The sequence below is a fragment of the Echinops telfairi genome, unplaced genomic scaffold (genome assembly GCF_000313985.2).
Source record: "Echinops telfairi isolate 266 unplaced genomic scaffold, ASM31398v2 ScPeMD7_2573;HRSCAF=3158, whole genome shotgun sequence".
NCBI lineage: Eukaryota > Metazoa > Chordata > Mammalia > Afrosoricida > Tenrecidae > Echinops > Echinops telfairi.
The window spans coordinates 11390762-11407016 of record NW_022106471.1 but is presented as its reverse complement, the minus strand read 5'-3'; the positions used below and the strand labels follow the sequence as shown (position 1 = coordinate 11407016).

Sequence of the window (16255 nt, the reverse complement as noted above, 5' to 3'; positions counted from 1 at the left end):
ACGAACCTAGAAAGGAAGGGGGGGGGCGTGCAGAATAGCACCTGTGTTCTTTGGGGGAAAATAAGTCCGTAAATAAATAAATAATAAGCCTGACGCTGCCACGGCAGCAATAGCAACCAAAACGCCGTCTCACAATAACGCCATTCTCCTCCGCTCCATGGGAGTGTTCTCCCCTCTGGGTCTGCCTCTATCGAAAACTCAGATCAAACGACAGGTGTAATTGTTCAAAGTCAGCGCTAACAACCCTGAGGACACAAACAAAAACTCATTGTGAGTGACCAAAGGTCCCCAGGTATCCCCTTCATCAACGTACCTGCTCCAGGTTCCCACTGGGAATTCCCTGGCGGCCAGGCAAGAGGTCGGTTCTGAATAACAGGCTGCCAGCCCTACCTGGAGAGGCGTGTGCCACGCACCTTCTTACCACGTTTTACAGGATGCTTAAACCAGAGCCTCTCACCTTGAGGTGGATAGAATGTGTTGCTTGGCACACTAAGGACTTGCTGTGCTACCTACCTAAAGAGACCAGGAGGGAGAGAGGAGGGCGGAAGAGGGAGCCAGCCTAGGCCCAGCCGAGCTCAGGTGCGAGCATCCATGGTGCACGGCGTGTGGCCTCAGAGCAATCTGTCCAGGTAAACCTTCCAGCAGCATTGCATCAGACTCGTCTCCAGGGAGAAGCGAGAGATGAAACACTTCGGGTCCCCTGTCTACAAACTTCTCATTCACCAGTTCTTGGCAGCTCATTTCTCAAGTGTTTTGTTTCAGGAAACATGTGTATTTTTCTTTGTATGTTTGGTGGATTCACCACAACTGGTTGTGACAGCTGTTGATTCTGTTAAGTGAACGCAGTCTAAAAATCCTCTTTAAAACCTCAAGCTCCATTGGACTCACCAAATATAGTGATAAAATATTTTAATGGAGTTTCCAGTTGAGGAGCTAGTTGATAAGAAAGTACAAATGAAGAAGGTACAGATGTCCTTTAAAAATCAGCACTGGGTTTAAACTGAACGCCAATGTCAGTGTGAGAAAGAAGAGAGAGAGAGAGAGAGTGTGTGTGTGTGTGTGTGTGTGTGTGTGTGTGTGTGTGTGTGATGGGGGGTGTTGCAAATCACCACAAATATTTACAATGCACTCCCTTTGTTCAAATCACATACATTTAAGTGGAACTGTGGCTATTTAAAATTTTAAATATTCAAGCTCCTGTAATTAACCATATGAAACAAATTATGTCGCATTTCTCCATACCAGTGCATGCCAAGAGAGAGAGAAAAAAATGCGGCGGTGAATTGGGAGGTGGCAGAGTTGGGGAGACAACTCTTGTTTGGGAGGCGGGCAGGCAGATGTCTTCATTTTGTCCCAGATCAAAAGAGGGCAAGCCTGGGAACGATGGCAGACCAAGCACTTTTACTTCGCTGCCTCGCACACCGGGCTCTCGAACTTTTATACAATTCCCCAGACCGGCTGCATGTTAAGCGTGCTGTGTACAGCTTTATTATGGCGCTGGGGTGGAAGGAGCATTAATATTCCTGCTCCGCACCTGACAGGGCATTTACATGCGCCCATGTGAGCCGCACCTGAGAGCCCCTCTAAGGTGCAGTAACTGTGCGTCTATTGTAAAGGCAAATGAAGCTCACCTATTCCCTGCTGGGATCAGAAGTGACCTCACCACCTCCCCTGCCTCAAATCCTTCCCTTGCCAACCTAACTCAATGCCACCGCAGAATGACAAATGAGCTCAGAAGCAGACCCCAAGTTACTAACCCTGCTAAGAACAGCAAAAGCCTTTGCTGAAATGTTTTAAAAATGCATAGGGAGTGCAGTTGGCCAGTAAAAAGCAGAGAGAAATTTCCAGTGAACCCAATATGGAATACGTTACAGTTGAAACCTGATTTGGAAGCAGCCTGATGTTTACTGGCTTCAAATTGAGTTTGGCATCAAGCATACCGGCTTTCATAAACGCCGGGCCTTTTTTTTTTTTTTTAATTATTATTATTTTAAATCTGCCTTTGGTCTCTGGGTGCACATGTGGAGAGCTAAACAATTCTGATTCGTCAGGTTACATTTCCTGGAAATTAAGTTTCTGACAGAAAACGACTTGATGAGCCGTAATATGGTTTGTGTGCAAATTAATGAGGTCATTGTTGTAAAGACTCCATGGCAAATTGCAAAGGTAAATGGACTGATATTGGCCAGTCCTCTGGACCCCGGAAGCAAAGGTGAGAATCTGCTTCAGGACGCTTGTGTACCTGGGCAGGAGAAGGCAACCGAGGGAGGAAACCAGAGGCTCCATTTTCTATTTGCATTGCAATGCAGGTGTCTAGTCATTATCCATTAATTTATATTGTCTGAACATATTTTATGAACTTTATTAATGTCCTCCAAATTGACACATAAAAAATATTTTTTAAAAACCTGCTGGGTTTGTCAATACTGTGAAAAGTGGGCATCAAGTTAGAGATCGTTTTCCATCCTTGTAACAACAACACTGCTGACATAGTCGTGACCCAAATGAAATCTGAACAAGCAAAAGGTACTAAAGATCCTTAGTGATTAAATCTCATGCTAAAAAAGTGGCAAGGTGCCAGGCTGGGTCCAGCTTGATGCTAAGTGCTGTTTATTGCACAAAGCTGGTACTACTGTCTGTAAAAACAGACTTGGGCTTGGGGTAAATTTTGTCAAATGCTTTCTTTGTGTAATAAAGGGTGTGAACAGACCAGCCAGAGTAGATTAAATTAACAGCGAGTGATGCAATCTCAGGGCATCTCCCTAGCTGGGGTCCCCTTTTGGGGTTACATTTATTCTTTCCCCCACCAAAGGAACTTTCTCTCTCTCAATGGCAAGTGTGCACCATTCCCTTGCTCCCCTTGAGGTAGCCCTCCCAGCAAGCACCTAGAAACTGCTCCCCAAGGATCGCACATGCACGGCGCACCCCCAATCTCATCCTCCCCCAGTGGCCCCAGAACTCCAAAACGTGCCGTTCATATGCGTCCAACCGGAGTCCAGTTCTCTGTCCCGAGAGAGGCCCAGCAAAGGCCAAAGGCTCCAGTGGCATCCTCCAGCCCCTGGGCAGCTAGCTCTGCACCCACATGACACCTTCAACAGGAGGAAGGGGTGCAGAGCTTCTTGCAGCTGCACAACTTGCAAGACCACAAGGACCGGGGCGATTGGAGAAATGACTGCACTGGTTGTTGTTTGTGTTTTGTTTTGTTTTTAAAAGGGCTTCAAAGAACACACACAGAGGATGAGAGGAATCCGCTGGCCTGCTCTACTCCTGTTCTTGAAGTGAATACATATTTGTGTTTGCAATAAAAGGCCATTTTTACATTAACTGTCTGTAACAGCAGGAGACAGAAAAACTAACACAATCTCCACATCACACACAGGATGCTCTTCATATCACGTGGGCCTATTCTCAAAATTATGCTTTATCAAAGACGACTAGAAACATGCACGATGCATCCTGTCTGTGCCCCCACTACAAGGCTGGCTGACGTGTGAGGACCTCTGGGATCTTTAGGATCGTCTACCTTTAAAGATGGTGATTTTTTTTCCTTTCTTTTCTTTCCTTCCTTCTGGCTTTCGAAGTAAATTTAGCAACCGTGCGGGCCACTGTGTTTAATTAAGCTTTCAAAAGTCCTCTGACAGTGCCAACAATTGTAAGACACTTCTCGTGGCTCAATCATGCAATCACTGTGACAGTTCTATTTACAATTTGTCTTAGAAAGAGGCTCTCTGACATTGCACTTCAACAAAACACCCAAACTGCCCGTTCACAACCTCTCTCCGTCTTATTTACAAATACAGCGTGCATCTCGGTCGGACACCCAGTCTCGTGAGCGTGGGTCTCTGGGTAGTGGCCCCACAAACACGGGTCGTCTGAGCATCCGAGTTCCTCACTAGAACAACAGGCTCTATGCTCTGCATTCTGAAGGTGAGCACAAACCCCGCTTGGGTGCTGGAGTCTGTTTTAAGGGGTAAAGATTTACTTCACGTAGGGCAGGAGCTTTTTTTCCAGAATCGCGCAAATAACGAGAAATGACAACTAAGTAGTCATAACAAGGATGCTACAATTTATCGTTTCATTTACAAGGACACTGTACACAAATTACAGGCTCCGGCTGAGCCGGAGCCAAGAACGCATTTCAATGGGTACAAAAAGAAAGGGCCAAGTTGTCGTTCCACATTTGGAAAGGCATATTATACTTGATTCACCTTTAAGCAACACACTGATCTCTATCCGGATTGATTGATTTTTAAATGAGTCCAAGGGGGCTTCAAAAAGTTCATTGGAAAAAACTCGATTGTCCTTTAGTCCCAGTTCCCCACCACCACCCTTTTTTTGAAGCCCCCCCTTTCCCCCTTCATTTAGAGGGCCTGCCTGCTATGTCATCATCCTGATAGAAGCTGTATGATTGTCTTGGGAAAATAATTTCACACATCCTGATATAAATATCCACGTGCCTAGTTCTAGTGGAAGAAAATGATCGGGATCAGCAGCAGTAGCTTTTGCTACGTTTTAGTGGGCTTTAATCATGTTTTCTCCCCTTTCTCTCAAAAAAGCTAACCTTACGATTGCCCAGCCCCAATTCAAAGATTTCTCTGTGCAAGAAGCCAAAAGCTCCCGTCTTGACAGGGTGGGATGGTGTCTCCTGGCCTTTTCCACCAGTCAGCGGCCCTTTCACACAGACATGCCTCCTGGATGAGTATTTCCCCCCTCGTAAACTGTGAGACTGGAAAAACCAAACCAAACCCTACTGAAAGCCAGGGCTGCCAGTCCCACGCTGCTGCTATCTGATGGTGAAAATTCGACACTGCACACTCTAGCCCGCTAGTTCCCAGAGAAACCAGACATCGTTCCAACAGTCATCGTGGGTCGCCGTCACACAAGATTTTGAATAAAAGGAGAAAACAGGAAGAAAGTGACCTGAACGATGTAGACGTGTGGAGAGGTTATGCGGCACGTGTGAAGTGTGGGAGGAGCCAACGCCTATCTAGCCGCCAGGTAAAAAAGCCTCCTCCCTGAATACATGCTCCCCTGGAGAGGCTGGTGTTCAGGAGAGGCTGGTGTTCAGGAGAGGCCGGTGTTCAGTCACCGTGCACGCCACCCTGCTACAGATGGGAAGAGCTCCACCGTACTCTCCTCTCGGAAGGCCCTGAATTCCCAGCTTTATTTATCTTAGGAAGACTAGCTGTCAGTGTTCCTTTCCTGCTTCCTGCCTATAAAATGGCACAGATCACACCGTGAACTCGGATCCAACTTCCATCCCTTTAATAAAGCCTTCCCTACACAGCTCCCTGAAATAACCACCTTTCATGTGATTGCCAGACAGTCTCTCCTCCGGGCTCATCGATAGCTCTTTCCTCAGACCAAGGCGCTGCCTCTCCTTTCTTGTCAGTGACTTGCTTCAAGAATCTGCTGAATGATGGCTGTGATTGTCGGCTTCCTCGTCAGCAAGAGGAAAAGCAGATTTGGAACAGTGGGGACTTAGACAAACGGTTGGGGGAACACCATCTTTTGGGGCCCAGGACTTCGCTTCAGGGGCACCTGAAGGCAGGCCACGGTAGCACGGTAATCGCACTCTAGAAAACTCTGACTTCATTCCCGTGAATTGTGAGGGGTGGTGTTGCTCGTTACTGAATCCGCTTTGGGATGCGACCAGGCTTTCTAGCCAGCCCATTCTGGGGCAGGAACAGGTGATGGCACCCAAGGAAAGCAGCCGAGCCTTTAGTTATTCAGGCCGGAGAGGTGTACCTCACCTGGGTTACAGCACTCCTGGACCCACCCACAGAGTATCTGACCTACCCTGGGTGGCTTTTCCTCAATAAGCCCGTTTCCTATTAGACCTATAAAATTCACATTTAAATTGCTCTCCCCTTCTTTCCACTAGCTCTTTAAAAAACAAAATATGTTCTCTCACCCTACGCAACTGTAATAAGGGGAAGCCTTCAAAATGGGGCTCTCCCCACCACCCCAATCCTGCACACCTGCACCTCCAAGTACAGAAGGTCTGAGCTGCTTATCTGAGACGGAATAACCTATCTGGGACCGAGTAAGAAATGTGGTTTTAATTCTTGCCTGACAGACGCTGTGTTTTGTCTTTTAAACGAGCGGCTCGATATGTAAATACGATGTTACATCACGCAAGCATTACTCCATATTTGGTGATTTGGCAGGGCTTTGGATCTCCGAAGACGACAAATCCCCTTCCGTTTGCTCTTGCCTCATTAATCACGCCTCACACCTCTGTTCCTATTCCTCTGGTCATAGCCAGCACATGGAAACGGTCACTGCCAAATCCTACATGGAGGGTGCTTGGGGATTGGGGGCGGACGATCTGAACCTCCGCGTCACAGAAGCTAAATGGGGTAGATCCCAGAAAAACACGTAGGGAAGGCCGCTTCTCTGGTAGCAGATTTCTCCTTAGACTAAATGAAAAGTATCTGTGTGCTATTAAGGAAGCATCACAAAGAAAAGAGCAGACAAAAGTGCCACGTTTGATTTTAATGATCAATTCCAGAGGGGGAGAGGAGAGAGAATGTGACATTTAATCCCCTCAGGACCACTGACCTATATGGTTCAACTTGGTGGCCAAACTAGGTCGAGAAGCAAGTTCCAACGTTATCAATTGATTACAGTCACCACCTTCCCTAAAATCCACGGTCTCCTGTCTTGGGGGAGGGGGAGGGGCGGAGAGCCACCCAATGGCAGGCATGTCATTTCTGTCACTACACATCTACATTCACTTCATCCACCGTCTTGGGTGAGGTTGCTACACTAAAAGCGATGTTTTCGGGTCAGCTATCCACTGCTGCGTGTCTCCCTCAGAAGAGGGAAGTGAGGTCCCTCTGTTACCTTCCAGAAGGGCTGGGAAACCCCTACACTCCTGCTCACACGACGCGACAGGGGACAGTTTGACAAGGTGTAGGTGTTTGTCCAGGCGAATTTCTGCCCTGTGTTCCAGCAGCAGCGGCCGCAGTCTGGACTGGACATTTGTAAGGGTGACATGTGGTTGTGTAAACCGCAAACAAAATCAAGATACATCTGTCAAAACCACATCAGAGACAAGAGAGAGCACCGAGAAGCATTTATCATTTAGCTGAGGAGGCAGGCTGCAGGGAGCAGCCGTGGCTGTCAAACCAACCTTTTGAAATTTCCAACATGCCCTTAAACTTTTCGAGTAAGCATGTCTGTGTGCTTCAGCAACTGCCCTCTCTACTCTGGCCTGGCCAGTCGGAAAATGGCATCTTAAAGTCAAGGTCACGGTGTCATCCCACCACAGGGCTGTGTTTAATTACAGCCCCACACGGCTGACAGCCAATATGGATCCAGGACTAGCTAGCCCCGCAGCGCAGTTAACTCTTTCCACCCCATCCAAACCACCACCACCACCTGCCAGCACCCCCAGCTTCCGGAAAGCCTGGCGAGCTAGCTGCGCCCCGCAGGTGGCCAACCAGGCCTTCGGAGTCAAACAGGTCAAAATGTAGATGCCTAGGCGGCCCCTGGGCCACTTGACATGGCAGTGGACATTGGAAAGAAGGCTCGGTGCAGAAAGGCTCAACAACACTAATAAATGAGCAAAGAAGGACTGGCGAAAAGAAACCCCGAATCAGCAGATCCAGAGGGAGGTGTCAGGTGTGTGTACCTACTCGGCCTACATCTGACTCAGTGAGGCGGAAAATATTTATTTTTCTGTGTGCTGAACGTAGCCACGGGAATGATGACTTTAACATTTCAGGGCTGTCAGGGACCGTTACAGAGAGAAAGACAGAGAGCCCTTCCCCACTCCTCGGGGCTTGGCAACAGAACCTCTGAAAATGAAAAGAAAGCATGCAAACAGCTTTTCTCCTCGCTTCTCATTTACCTGCTATGTGTTCCTGTTTGGGGCAAATTCCTCTGGATGACGTTGATAAACAATCGTCATCCTCTGGCGTGACCTGGATGCCAACCTCCACAGGATTGGATGCTTTTTTCATCTCGAGTGGCGAAGGGGAAGGTGGCTTATCCACAGCTTTTTCTAAGCAAAGGCTGCCGTTGCATTGTTTCCGTTTGTGCTCGATAAAAACAAGAATGTCCCCCAATGGGAAGTTCATCTGGCACTGGCCACAAGTGAGGAGGTCGTGGTCCCCTTCTGGAGCTCCCAACGGGCCATGGTCTGGTTCATCATCTGTAAGAATGGCTTCAAGAGGTTCGGCTGTGGTTGGAGAAACAAAAGTACAATTATCAGAGGGCTAAGAGGGGCACCACGGGAGGGGGTGGGGAAGTTGGGAGGTGTGTCCTCAGACCCTTCTCCTCATCCCCATTACATCATCAGGTGTCCCTAGGACCCACCACTGGACCCCAGAAGACGTTAGCACCCTGAAATGTGGATCTGGAGGTTCTCAACGAGAAAGGCGATTTATCTGTGAGGCAGATCACCCTATACTTAAAATGAAAACAAAACAAGGTCCACAACAAAAACTGACTTGGACAACTCTAGGAGGGAGAACACACACGCACACACACACAATGAGTGCGTCTGGTTTTGCAAGCTGAGGGGGGGAATGTGATTATGAAATAGCTAATACAGGAGCATACAGAAAGCTTCCATAAGAACCATCCAAAACAACTGGTTATAAAAAAAAATAAGGGCTGAAAGTACATTTGCTGCTGCTTCTCTGCAGATTGTCTATTCTGGCAGCGAATGAAAGGAGAACTGCCTAAACACACACACACACACACACACACACACACACACACACCTCGTGTGTGAATGTATGTACTCCTAAATAGACAGGGGCAGGGCACCATACATTAGAAAGCTCCTATGCCGCACAGAACGCAGACACCTCTACACCACGGTAACAAGAAGATGACGGTGTTCACCTGCGAGACGCATCTCAATAATCATCCTGCAGCATAATCCACACTGCCCCAACCAGCAGAGCCACAAAATCAAAGAAATACCAAGCTCACTGGCAGTTCTTCTCAGACACATTAGCTAAATGGGATCCCTTTTTGAGTACTTAGGAAAATAAGCCAATTAGTCATTTTCCCCCCATTCTGGAGCATGGAATGCCTAAAATATTCTAAACATGTTCACACTTGGTGTCCCCCTTCACATAAAAATCAGTATGGTCAAGCAAACGGCACATTTCAGAACAAGGCCGGGAAGTCCTTCCTCCAGACTTGAAATACTTCGCCTAATGTTGTCAAAGTTGACTAATTTTCTGAATGAGCTCCAAAGTGCTTGCTTCATTATGGGGCTATTTCAGCACACACAGGCACCAGCGGAGGGTAGAGCAAGGTAGATATGTCTTTCTTTCCTGCCTTTTTTTTTTTTTTAACTTTGCATCAAAATACTTCAGGCATCTATTTGAACTGCTTCTATCATTTCCTAACCTTCCAGAGAGGAAATGATAGTTACCTGTGAAACCTAATGTTGACTCTGTACCCCCCCAGCCCAAAAAAAAAAAAATCAATCACAAAATACAAAACACATCCAAAGGTGCTTCCAGTGAATAAAACTGAAGCAGAGAAAAAAAACGTACACGTCTTAAACAGTTAATCAGCCTGACCTTCTTTAGCTAGCTGCCAATTTTACATTTAATGAACTTAAAGCCACAGAGAATCAAAAAATAGATTTTAATTTGAGTGTAGAATATTGGAACAGATTTTGATAAAGTGCAAAAATCCAGTGAACTCAGGTTAAATTTATTTCAACCCTACTCAGGCTGAGTATTGAAGGGGAAGATCTGGAGTAACTCCCAGATGTACAGGGTGAAATAATCTTGAGAGAGCCCTGCAGAGGTGCACCTGTGCCCAACTAGGACATGTCATAATTTCTAGCCTCTGGTACTCCTCCTAATTCAACATCAGGTCACCACAGGAGAAGGAAGGCTAGATTCCCCCTAATAAAGCCAGCAAGGTAAGTCAGTCCTTTTCTTGGCCCAACACACTGACCAAAAGACAAAGAATTCCCATGCATACTCTTCAAATAAAAGGTGACAAATGCAAATGCTTCTGCATTGTGCCTCTCGGTCAGGTCTCTCCTACATTTGCTTTCATTTTAACCAAATGAGAAGTTGAATGGAGAAGTCCTTCTCCAAGATCCCAGCTATTTGAATTCATGAATTTGAGTACATATTGGATTGACAAATGTGGCTTTTTTTTTCTTTCTTTTTTTTTTTTTTTGGATGGGGGGAGGGTTGTTCAGCATTAACTCCAAGTTCTGAGGTTTACAGAGGAAATACAGACTCAGGAAAGACATTTTATTTCATTAAAATTAGGAGGGCCTGGAGCCTTTGAAAAAAAAAACAAAAAAACATCCCTCCCCCCACCAAAAATATTTCAGTGTTAAGATTTTTTTTTTTAATCCCCTGGTATGTTTTAAAGCCTGGTATGTTCCTGAGAATGGAGACAGTATTTTGGAGCAAGAGGAAATATTCTGCTAGGTATCAAATAGTTAAAAGGTAATGCGGCACAGAATCAGACTTGGTTAAAGTCTTCTGAACGTAGCGTAGCGGCTGAACTGATTTACAATCAAAACCAGGAAATGAAGTGGTGATTCAGAGGCTGCTGATTACACCTCCACATTTCACCTAATTAATTTTATAGGAGGCAAAGTTCTTGAAAATAACAAGATGATCAAATGTACAGATATAAAACCTGTAACCTCAACATTTTCTATGCTCTTAACGTAAATTATTGCTAATTAACAAGAATTATATCCTAATGTTTGAAATACGTATAACACCAGGTTTTCTGCAAAACATTTGGCTAGTGATGTTCAGACAAACACCAATATGTGTTTGTTATTAGTGCTCCTCTATTATTATTTAAAATCACACGAAGTGGGGCACAAAGAAAATATGAAAATACAATTGTTTTGGTGTGTCCCCTACTGATTTACACTGACATCTCTCAGTGGCAATCAACATTTCCTTTCGGGGTGCAGCTGATAATTTCTCTGTATTTTAATGCAAATTCCTCTTATCCTAAAACATTCCTAGCCTCAGCCATCTTACCCCCTCCCTCAATTCCATTCTCCTTCACCCCCACAATGCCTCGGAATCAAAGCGACGGCCCGACGCTCCGGCTACAAACCGGAGTATCCTGGACTGAAGTGGAAGGGAGGGGGCCGATAATCATAATAATTAGTCGCGAATTCTCCCTACAAGGGGAGAAAGCAAAGGAAGATAAAATGCTTCTGCGTTCAAACAGCAAGGAAGACTCAATGCCCCAGCGCCAGACTGAGATCTTGCCTCTTTCCGCACTTGCATATTTTGATCCCCCCCCCCCCCTTGTGAAAGCCTTAGAAGAAATGTAGGAAAGAAGAGAGGGAGGCCAGCGCTGCTGGGGGAGGGGAGGGGGACAGGGAGCTCCGTCTCCAAGTTTGCTGCCCAAGTCCTTCCTTTGATTGTCTGTAACAGAGTGAAGACGCAAAGCGGGGCCGAGACGCTGGGGCTTTCGGGGTGGCAAAGCAAAAGAAACAAAAGCGACGGCGACGGGAGCGGCTGGCCCGGGCGGGGGCCCGGCCAGGGCGGGCGGTGCAGAAAGTGAAGTTGGGCGCTGGGGCCGAGAGGCACAAAGCGAGCAGCGTGCGAGCTGCAGGTTCCGGCCGCGCTCCCTGCAAGCACGTGCGGCGGCGGCGGCGGCGGCCGCAGGGCCGCGGGCCGGGAGGCCGGCGGGCAGCCAAGGGCCCCGACGACTGCGGCGCTCCTCGGCCGGCCGGCCCGGCCGCCAGGCGACGACGGTTCCCGGCGCCGCCGGTTGGTGCAAAGGGAAGTGAGGTTTGGAGAACTCGGCTCGTTAATAACCTGGTGCAGTCTCGGTATTCACGCACACCCCGCGCACGCAGGTCCCGAAATTCGTTCGGTGTCCGCACGCTCACTCACACTTTTTACTTTGCGGGGAAGCCTGCAAGACCGCCCACCCCCGCCGCAATCCCGGGCCCCGGTCTGCGCGCGACCGGCCAGGGCGGCAGCAGTTATTCATTATTAGTGACGCCGCTTGCCAGCATCATGATGATGATAACTATTACTATTGTTGTGATTTGGGGCTCCGAGGCGAAAACGGCGGGGGGTGGGGGGGCGGGGGCCCACTGGGCGAGCCCACCCCGGCCGCCCGGCTCTGGGATGGCGCGGGGTGAGCGGCTGGAAGAAGTGAACCTGGAGACCAAGTGCAAACTTGCCACATCCCGCCCTCTGGCTTTGCCTTGAAGCCGGGGAGTGCACACCCCCTTTCCTCCCCACCAAAGATGCCCGCCCGGGAGAAAGCGTAGTCCGCACCCCGCTCGGCGCCCGGAGTGCGCTAGTCTCTCCTTAGCTTGCCAGGGCGGGGGGGTGGGGGGGTGTAGAGCGTTGGTCACTAGCCAGGGTGCCTCTCTAGAGCTCTGGCCAACAGCATTTTTAAAGTCAAAATGAAGAACAAAGACATAAGGGGTGATGGGGGAGAAAGGGAATTCTGCCTAACCGTCCGTGCCCCCCACCCCCACGTTCGCCAAGCGCATCCCTCTCCAGACCACAGAATCGCCGAGTAGGGGGTGGGGGAGGCTCTGGTACAGGTTCAAGTTCGCTGAGCTTTCTTGATCTTGTTCTGCCTCCTAGCGACCAAAAGGCTCATTCAGCCCAACAGGAGTGGGGGGTGCTCCTGAGGGCTGAGATGGCCCCCGCCCCCTCTGCGCACCAAGAAAAGGAGAAAAGGAGCGACCCCGCCCCCACCCAACTGGCCCCTGAACCGGGCGCCTGCTTCGGGGACCAGAGCAGAGGAACACTAAGCCTCCCAGCCTGGAGTGTCCGGAGCTGGGCCCGTGGGCGGCCGAGCAGCCCGGACCGCCAGCCTCAGTCAGTCCTCAGCGCCCCAGTGCATCCTTCCAAAGGAGAGCCCGGCTTTCCCAAGTCCTGCGCACTCTGCCCTTCCTTCCCGCCCGTACCTGGCCGGGCTGTAACTTCACACCGCCGCGCCGCGTCTGCTCCGCATCCGGCGCAGCTGGGGGAGTAGGGGGCGGGGGAGAGGCGAGGGAGGGATGCGCGGAGGTGGGGAGAGGGAGGGCCCCGCAACGTGCCTGGGCTGGGGAGGAGGGGTAGAGCGGGGGAGCTTCCAAAGTGGATGACAAGTTTCAGGGCCCAGTGAAAAATGCAATTCCCTGTGCGCGTTCCCACCCCATTAAAAAAATACAGAAGCGGGTATAAGTGGTCCTTTAATTAGAAATTGTATCAAAAATGAAAATTTGAGATATGAATGGGGCGGGGGGAGGGCGGCCAACGGGGGCCTCTTTTACCTTTCTTTTACTTGCAGCCAAACTTTCCAAAGTACCCACTACTCTCCTTTACAGGAAGCCCACCCCTTACATGGACTCATGGGGGCCCCAGACCGAGTCAGGCCGAGTAAGAGGGCAAAAGCCCAAAGGTAAGGTTCCAGAGTAGAGCCCCCCCCGCCCCCAGACACACTTCTCCCTAGCCCACCCCAACCCCAACCCCAGACTGGGCTCTGGCGCAGCTGGCCAGACGGTAAGGGAGAAGGCTCGGGAAAAGCACGTGGTGACCTCCACCTCCTCCCCGCCGCCCGGAGCAGTGGACTAGAGCCCTCAGACAGAACCGGGCAGGGACGCAGGCAGAAACGCGCTGTTTAGTGGCCCCGCGAAAATAAAAGCGCTTTGCGAAGCCCAGTTTCTTCCCAGCCGGTTTCGCAGTCGGGAAGGCCGGGAAGAGGTCTAGGCATTGTGCTGGGAGCGGGCAGGGAGCGGGGGCCGGGCTGGCGCAGTCTCCGGGTGGCCAGCCGCCGTACCCGGCGGGCGAGCGCTGGGCTCCGGGTGGGCGATCCCGGGCGGGACGGGGACACGGCTAGGCCCAGCAAGGCCGGGCCGCCGCTGACGCCCGCTCCGCGGCCGCGGCGCAGCGCTCGGTCCTGTCTGTTTGTTGGCAGGAGGCTCCCGCACACGCGGTGCTTGTAAACATTCAGACACGAGATTTTTCCCAATCAAAATCCACTTCCACTTTTTTTGAAAATCTTCCAAAAAATAGTAAGAGGAGGGAGTTCCTCGCTCCCTCTCCGTGCCGCCGGCGCTCTAAGTTTGCAACCGAAGGGGTTTTGGGGAGGGGGGGCATGATGGTAATTTTTTTTCTGGTTTAGAGAGTGAGATTTTTTTTTTTTGCTGGGGGGGCGGGTGGCGGCACGGGAGTCAAAAAGGAAAGAGCGCTGCTGGAAAAGGCTGGCTTGGAACGTTTGGCTTCTGCCTTTGGGGGCAAGAAATGTTAGGTCCTCCTGCCTTGTTCAATTTTATTTTATTTTTGCACGTTTCCCCTCGCAGCCTAGGAGGTTTGGCCGGGAGGGGAGGGCAGCGGCGATCCAGGCGGCAGCCCCAGAGCCCTCCCTCCCTCTCCCGCGCGCCCCCAGCCGCCTCCTCCCCAGGCCCCTGCCCCTGCCCTTCGGCGGCGGCGGCGGCGGCGCGGGAGGGCAAGCGCGAGGAGCCGGCACAAAAGGCAGCGGGACTAACACCCACCTCTGGCCGGAACAAAAGGCGGCAGCGCCGGCCGCGTCTCCAGTTCTTCCCGGCTCCCGGGCTCTCGCGGCCGCCGCGGCGCTTTCCCGACCCAGCCGACTCCGCAGCGTTCGGGGTCCCCCTCCCACAGTCCCACTTTCCCACTATTGTGGGGAAGACTACTTCCCTCCGATACACACTTGACCGGGAGCGCGCCGGCGTCCGAGGGCCAGTCTTACCTCTCTTCTCCCAGGGAATTGTTTTTTAGGCTTGGACTCTCCCCCACCCCCACCCCCACCCCATGCACACACACCCCATTTTCCTACGGTGAGTGGAAGCAACGCTCTTTCCCCCTTCAGTTCCCTCCCCCAGGTTTGCCAGCTACTTGTTCGCACCCTAATCATTGTTCATTATTTTGCAAAACTGGGGGGTAAAATCAAGCAATGCATTCCTCTTCAAAAAGAGAAATAAAGCAGAGGAAAGGAGGTAAGAGGAGGAGTCAATTTTTTTTAATCAAATAAAATTAAAAGGTGAATGCTAACCCAAAAGTGCACACACACAAGGCTAAGGTGCGAGAAGGAATGAGGTTTTCTTTTTCTGCACTCCCCCCCCCAGCGCTTTCATCTCTTCACCCCGACTCTCGGAGGTTTTTCTGGAGAAAATAAAAAATGCATGCACACACCCCTTTCTCCCCCTCGCTCTTGCCGCTCTTCCTGCGCGCTCTCGTGATTATTAATAATTATTATTACTATTATTGGGTTACTTACGCGAGAATTCCCGTTTGCTTAAGTGCTGGGGTTTGCCTTGCTTGCGGCGAGACATGGTGGGCTGCGGGGCGGGCGGCGGCGGCGGCGGCGGGCGGACGACGGCTCGGTTCACATCGGGAGAGCCGGGTTAGAAAGAAGGAGACTCCAGAGAAAATATCTTCATCAGTGCCTTTTGACATCCAAAATAAATTAGAAATAATACAAAGATGGCGCAGGGAAGATGAATTGTGGGAGAGCCGTCATGGCTTTTTTTTTTTTAGCAAAAAAAAAAGAGAGAGAGAGAGAGGGGAGAGATAGAGGGAGAGAGAGAGAGAGAGATGAAAAAAATGGCAAAAGCCCCCCTGAGCTGCAAGTTCAAGTGCGGACGTGACGTCCCTGCGAACTTGAACGTCAGGAGTCTGGATGGACAGAGACACACAAAACATGGGCAGGGCGAGCAGGAAAGAAGGGGAGGAGGGAAGGGGAAGCTCACACCAATGGACACACATCAGGGGCTGGACATGAAAAAGAGACCAGGACAAGCCAATGGCCAGTGCGGGGCGGGGGAGGTGCGGGGCGGGGGGCTCGGCAGACGCCAGACGCGGCCCTCAAGGGAGGGGCGGGCGGAGGGGAGGGGGCGCTGGGGCCGCGGGCTCACCAGTGGCCGCAGCGAGCGCTGCAGCGGCAGCGTGGTCGGGAGAGAAGAAAGGGGCGGCGGGGGCGAGAGGGAGGGGGGAAGCAAGACGTGAGTCCTGCTCCCCCCCCACCCCCCAGGTACTCAGGCCCTAAAATGAGAGATTATTTTTTTTAAAAAGCACGAGTGCAATGGGAGGCTGGCGCCCGCGGTCGGAAGAGCGCGGGAGGAGGGAAGCCAGGTAGAGTTGCACCCGGACACCCTCCTCTATGCGCCCACCCACTTCCCCACCCCGCGGCCGCAGCCCGCGCGCTCGCTCCCCGCGTGCAGAGAGACACCCAGGGCAGAAGTGAGAGCCGGGAGCCTGCGGCGGCGCTCGGGAAACTTTGCCCAAGGAGAGGAAAGCAAAGAAAAAACCAC

At 50.8% G+C, this 16255-nt stretch overlaps 1 protein-coding gene across 3 annotated transcripts in view; it reads right to left on the bottom strand.

The window, feature by feature from the left end:
- Positions 1-15933, bottom strand: part of BCL11A (BAF chromatin remodeling complex subunit BCL11A) — a 104981-nt gene extending 89048 nt beyond the window's left edge. For 2 of the 3 annotated variants that reach the window (XM_004710207.4, XM_004710203.2), the window contains exons 1-2: positions 15223-15396; positions 7859-8188 (exon numbers count right to left, since the gene is read on the bottom strand). In XM_004710207.4, coding sequence (XP_004710264.1) covers positions 7859-8188; positions 15223-15277 — 385 coding nt within the window. In that variant the 5' untranslated portion in view covers positions 15278-15396. Of the gene's footprint in view, positions 1-7858; positions 8189-15222; positions 15468-15859 lie in introns of those variants that run through there. The other variant, XM_004710206.4, reaches the window with a different exon arrangement.
- Positions 15934-16255: the final 322 nt, after the last annotated feature.